General features: G+C 41.7%; 2 protein-coding genes across 2 annotated transcripts; one reads left to right on the plus strand and one right to left on the minus strand.

Annotated features, from left to right (window-relative positions):
• Positions 1–3: 3 nt before the first annotated feature.
• On the plus strand, positions 4–1,182 carry LOC112457577 (cob(I)yrinic acid a,c-diamide adenosyltransferase, mitochondrial-like; the record flags this gene model as incomplete). Its single annotated transcript, XM_025020728.1, has 2 exons — positions 4–378; positions 450–1,182. Coding segments are annotated over 2 exons (603 nt in total), but the record flags the coding sequence as incomplete, so codon positions are not given.
• LOC112457578 (ribosome maturation protein SBDS) lies at positions 1,081–2,515 on the minus strand. Its single transcript, XM_025020729.1, has 2 exons — positions 2,173–2,515; positions 1,081–1,853 (listed from the first exon to the last, which is right to left on the minus strand). The coding sequence occupies exons 1-2, from the start codon at positions 2,301–2,303 to the stop codon at positions 1,223–1,225; spliced, it is 762 nt and encodes a 253-aa protein (XP_024876497.1). The 5' UTR covers positions 2,304–2,515; the 3' UTR covers positions 1,081–1,222.
• Positions 2,516–6,053: the final 3,538 nt, after the last annotated feature.

Raw genomic sequence — 6,053 nt, forward strand, 5'->3', positions numbered from 1 at the left:
CCTTGCAGCGGCAAGACAACGTCGAACGTGGCTGAGGTGGCGGTGTTTTCGCGAGACGGCGACTCCGGATTGACCATCACGGACGCCGGGGACACAAAGCCGAAGGACGACATGATCTTCAACGCTCTCGGAGCGACCGACGAGCTGTCGTCTTACATAGGACTGGCGAGAGAGTTTGCCTGCGACGGGAAGGTCGAGCATCCGTACGTCGACAAGCTCAAGAGGGTGCAAATGATCTTGGTCGACCTGAGCCACGCCATATCGAAGTCCGTGCCTGGGAAGACCAGGTCCTTCGAAAGCAAACACACCAAAGATCTGGAAGAGTGGATTCTCGAATACGCGAATCAGCTTCCTCCTCCCGAGGATTATATCATTCCGGTAATTATCTAGATACTTTTGTGTACGTGTATACATGTATTTTTACTTCCTATCTGATGTTTTGATACTAGGGCGGCGGAAAAGCTTGCGCTTCCCTGCACGTCGCGCGAACGGTATGCAGACGCGCCGAGAGGAGCATCACGACATTAGTACGAGACGGCGCTCTAGATAAAGAGGCACAAATGTATTTAAATAGATTATCAGACTTCCTTCTAACGGTATCACGTATCGCGGCCAAATGTGATCAACGTACGGAAAATATTTATATTCCGCGAGCGGAAGTGACGGAGGAGAAGTGAACGGACTGATTTACAAATTTTTGTAGAGCATTGACTTTTTGCACACTAACATAAATATATAAATAATTATACAAACACACAATACACGTACATATAGTGCAGCAGTTACAAATATAAATATAGAGTAACTAAGCGTTCTAATAGGGTTGCCATTATTTGTTATCAAATGTTTCTCTATGTACTTGATGTTCATCAAGTAGACATATACACTTTTGGAATGGATATGTATTCCGTTACGTATCTAAAGTTGCAATTTTTAAACGAAATAAAATTAGTTTAACGGAAAGAGTGTGCAATTCTTAATTACAATCTTAATAAGAAGCGTGTATTGCAGTTCTCATTAGGAGTGATAAAGATAACTGTTGTACGACACGCATGTAGATAATTAAATGAAACTTGTAAATACAAATGCTAATTGCTTTATTAGCAATGATGAAGATGTAACAAAGTTGTTAACATATACTTAAAATATAAATTAGAATTAATAAACACGAATCTCTCCAGGGAACAACACGTTCTGGTGATACAACAGCTCCATTTGCGATTTATGTTAACAGTTCTTCTCCTTCGGCAACCTCATTCAAGTTAACCAATTCCATTAAAGCGGTGCCCTTCGTTTCTGATCGTATTAATTCATCGATTTCCCTGTATTGGCCTGGATCGATTAAGCAGATTATCGTTAATGATCCACCCTCCCATTCCTCCGTTTCCACCTTAGTCGCGAGCTTAACGACTTTATCCTTCAATTTTCTGGCCTCTTTCTCCGGAATGACAATCCTAAGCCTCATTTGGACACGTTCCAAGGGCATCACCTCTTTCAGCTGCGAGATAACGTCCAATGCTTGCTGTTTGGCATTTCGATTAGGTTTGACAGAAAAATGTATCTCCTCCTTCATGGCATTCTCGATCATGGTGACCGGATACGGGTGCTTGGTCTCTGGATTTATACACTTGCTGGCGACAGTCGTGGCAATGTCTTTGAACATGGACTCCAATGCCAGATGCCTCTCTTTATCGGAAACTTGAAGCTCGCCTTTAGCGAGGATCTGCTTGCAGATTTCAGTCTGATCTTCGGTTTCGAAAGCTTTCACGAGATCTTCCTTTTTCGCCACCTGACCCTTCGACACATTGGTAAATATTGTGTGCGTCTGCAGCACTTCGTCAATGTCCTTCTCCCTGAAATACATTTCCAAAAGAAATAAATGACACGTATTTAACTCTACGTTATACAGGTAATAAAAAGAATGTTCTGAATAATAATAAACTAAAAATAAACTACATGACATACGTCCTTTGGACGGTAACTAAAACATATAAAGTTTCTAAAGATATAAACATTCAACCATTTAAAAAATTAACGTATTGGTAAACGGTCGAAATCTCACACGTGTCGAGGAGATTTAACAGTGGTACATTCGACGTACTTAATGTAAATATATAGGAAACCGTAAATTTGTTTGGTTAGACGGGCACATCTCGGTACGAGAGAACTTACTGCTTGTTTCTCCAAGATAAGACTTTGTTCTTGTAGCACGCGATCTCGTATCGCTTGCCAGCCTTCTTCATACGAACAACGGCTACGTTCGTCAGCCTTATTTGATTCGTCGGCGTAAATATCTTCGACATTTTCGCAGCGAACTCGAACTCGTTTGACTGATACGCTTTTCGACAAACGCGAATGCGAACTGCGAAGAGCGCGAAGTACGCGTGCGTGATACGCGATCGATAATGGTACTTTTTTAAATTCTAAATTCTATTTACACTTTGCTCCAGGAAATGCACATTGTTTTGCAACGATCGAGCTACGACGCAAATACACACGTTCGATACGTATTACGTATCACGCGTGCGATGTGTACAAACTAGGCGACATGGCCGACATGTAAAAAAATAATAACTATGTATAACATGTTGAATTAACATCAGATTAATATTTTGTGTATGTCGTATTCATATGAATATTGTTTTATACATGAAAACTAAAACAAAAAATCATTTAAAAATAAAATGATTTATTCATATTACAATGTAATTTATTTTAAGATATAATAAGAATAAAAGAACACTTAGCAATTAAAATGACTGCGAGCTTATAACATAAAGACTCAAAATATAATCCAAATTATAATCTTTGTTATAGGGCGGCAGTGTGGTCTAGTGGTAGTTTGAGTGGAATCCGTCCACTGGCGCCTCTATGTGCAGAAAACATGGACATTGAACTACGTAGCTATATATCTGCAAATATTTCCAATGGGTAACGTACCGTGCTACGCATCACATAGTCAAGTTGGGTGTTTACACATATAAAATAATATAATTTACATCTGCAGGTATACAATGTGACGTATGAATTATATTTAACGTGTCATGTAAACAGTGAGTCTCTATGAATCATCCAACATTTATATTTCATCAAAAATATCATAAATTTATATTTTATTTGCAGTTTTTTTTTCAGTTACTATTATTTAGTTTTGACACAATTTTTAAGTCGCTAGGAAAAATTAACAATAGTTTTGAAGATCCTGATCTTATACTTGTGAAAAAAACTAAACATTGCATATTATTGCAACCGTGAACTAACTAACAATAAGTAATATTGCTTTTTGTTGTTTACCATATAAATAATAATGTTACTATATTAGCATATCTTTCATACACTGTACAGTTAATAAATATAAATTAAAATTGGAATGCATCTAATCTGTAATCTAATTTAAAGCTATTCTTTTTCATTTTTGTAGGACTTTTGCAAAAATACAGTTAAAAAGAATCAAATTTAATTAATCAATTATTCACGTTATAATAATTTACATTGATTTGTATTGTCTACATGAAAAAGGTTTGCGTGAAAAATATAAACCATAAATAATCCATGTAAATGTAAAATCATTAAATTTAGGCGCAACCCTGAATTTGAAAACACGAAAATATACATATATATGTTTCAAAACTTCGAAACAAAAATTTGTATTCGTTATCGACGGTCGTTAAATAGTAGAAATTACGTGAGCAACAATTATAATTACTTATCAGTGAATCAAGAGAAAAAAAATTCAGGGAGTGGAGGGGAATATCAGAGCGCGCGTGAGTCCCGCGAGATCGCATTGCGTGCGCCGGGAAACTCGAAACTCGGAAACGTGACGTCATCGGGCAGCGCGCGATAAAAGCGGTTTCGCGGGCGACGGTTCGGCCGGCTGGCGAGACCGGCGAGCGACGCGGGTTGAGGGTGGGGGAGGGGGGACGAGTGTGACGAAGGGAGATCTCGGCCTCGGCGGCTCGGCGCGAGCGTGCGCGGTGCGCTACCGTCGACTGTATCGAACATGGCCGCCGCGTGCGTGATACCGTCAAAGGTGCGCGAAAAATGACGGGTTTTTCGCGCTCCTGACGGCGCGATCGTACGTGCGCGCGCGAGTACAGTGTCGAGCGAGCGTTTCTGCCGCGTCGCGAGGCCGGGACGGGGCGACGGCGACGACGGTGCCGCATCACCATGGCGTTGGTCACAGTGCAGCGTTCCCCGAGCGTGTCCAGTTCCCCGCAGAGTTCGGTGAGTTTCCTCTCGCGCGTTTCCTCCTCCTCGTCGGGCGCGCGCTCACGTACGTGTCCTCGCGCGGTGGCCGCCGGCGCGGCGCGCGCCGTCGGATGTCAATTTATCGAGGGCCAAGTAATCGCTGATCATAGTTATATCGCGAACGACTCCGGAGCGACTCCGGAGCGACTCGGCGCTCTCTCGGCTCCGCGCGCGACGCGGCTTCGCCTGGCCTCAGCTCCGCGCTCCGCTCGGCTCCGCTCGGCTCGGCCGGCTGCCTTATTTGGCGCTGCACTGACAGCCGCGCGCGCGAAAAAGGGAATCGAGAGAGAGAATTCCGAGGGTTCCCCTTGACCCGTCGACGTCCGCGAGACGCGACCCGCGGCCGCGAATCGCGGTCGCGCCGAAACAAAGGGACTCGCGGTAGGGTAAACAAACGTAGGTAGATGGGTAGGCAGATCACCCGCTCGCTCGCTCATTCGGAATTCCACGGCGCTCCGCCGCGCTCGTCCTCGATATACGCGGCGGAGGCGCCGCGCCGCGACGCGACCGCGACGCGACCGCGATCGCTCGCGAATCCGCGTCCCGCGAGGAGATTGTGTTGTTACACGGCTTTTTGTTTCCCTCCCCGCTTCGTGCTTTCGCTTTCCGTTCACACGATCGTTCGTCGATAGAAGGGTTCTCTCACGCGGTTGAAGGCGGCTCCGCGTTTCAATTGTCGACGATCCGGAGTATTTATTGATGTTCGCATAGTGCGGGGCACTTTCTCGATATCGAGACGAGACGAGTTCTGCAACCAGATGAAAGTGGAAGGACGCGAGTCGTTCTTTTTCTTTTCTTTTGTGCGCACGAGTGGCTGACGAGTGATTAAGCCCTTCCGTTGCACCGATAACAGTATAGATGATATGATTGAGATAATTTGGCGATTCCCTTTCCTGGAACAGTGAAATCGCGCAATAATGACGGACAAAAACTGTTTTTCGTCAAAGTCATTGCAGCTGATGATCTATTCTATCGAGTGGCTGATTCGTTATCGGAGTTATCGGTCGTTGAATTATATCGTACAATTGCAAAGATTTAATATTCCAATTGCAATAATATCATGAATAAAATTTAAGATGTAAAATTTTAGATGTAAAGATGTATATCTATAATTTTAATAATAAAATGTAACGGAATTAATGATGGTATAGTGTTAGGTATCAATCATCTGATATGCTGCAATAATTTACTCCATGTGCGCAAAACGTTGATGGCCTTTCCGACAGCTTCACGTTTGATTACATATTCGATTGTATTTTTCAATGAATAGTTTTTCACTTTTCAACACTGGATATAATTAAGAAGAAATTATACTTTATTTCTCAATGAAATTTACAACTAGAACCAAATTTAAAAAATTTTAAATATTAGTTTTGCATTTTTAATATAACATTTTTTTCAAAGTAATTTAAAGGTAAAATATAAAAGTATATATTCAAGATTAACCCGGGAACAGACGTCTCTGATTTTTTTTATTGCATATATTGTCACCTGGAGTGATTTTTACACCCCAATTAAAAATCATTGTTATTAATTACGTATTGCATATTTTGGATTGTTCTATAATTTATTAGTATTTGTGGACAATATGTATAAGTATGTATTTACTCATTTTCTGAAGAAAGTAAGGAGGAACAAAAATATTAAAAAAAAAAAAATGAAAGAAGCACATTAAAATTACTGTAACGTGAGCTTTATTTTTCCGATAGTGGGATGTAAAAATTACAGGCGTCCATTCTCAGGTTAAATAACTTCATGTACGGCATGTATAGTCTTCGTGCACCAGCGTAGAACAAAGCGAGTGA

Source organism: Temnothorax curvispinosus, unplaced genomic scaffold, assembly GCF_003070985.1.
Source record: "Temnothorax curvispinosus isolate PA1 unplaced genomic scaffold, ASM307098v1 QBEX01007905.1, whole genome shotgun sequence".
NCBI lineage: Eukaryota > Metazoa > Arthropoda > Insecta > Hymenoptera > Formicidae > Temnothorax > Temnothorax curvispinosus.

Bases quoted from the DNA above. Each gene is read 5' to 3' on its own strand.
- LOC112457578 (XM_025020729.1), bottom strand. From the start codon at position 2,303: ATGTCGAAGATATTTACGCCGACGAATCAAATAAGGCTGACGAACGTA. The intron at 1,854-2,172 runs GTAAGTTCTCTC...AATGTATTTCAG, and splicing joins TTATCTTGGAGAAACAAGCA to GGAGAAGGACATTGACGAAG.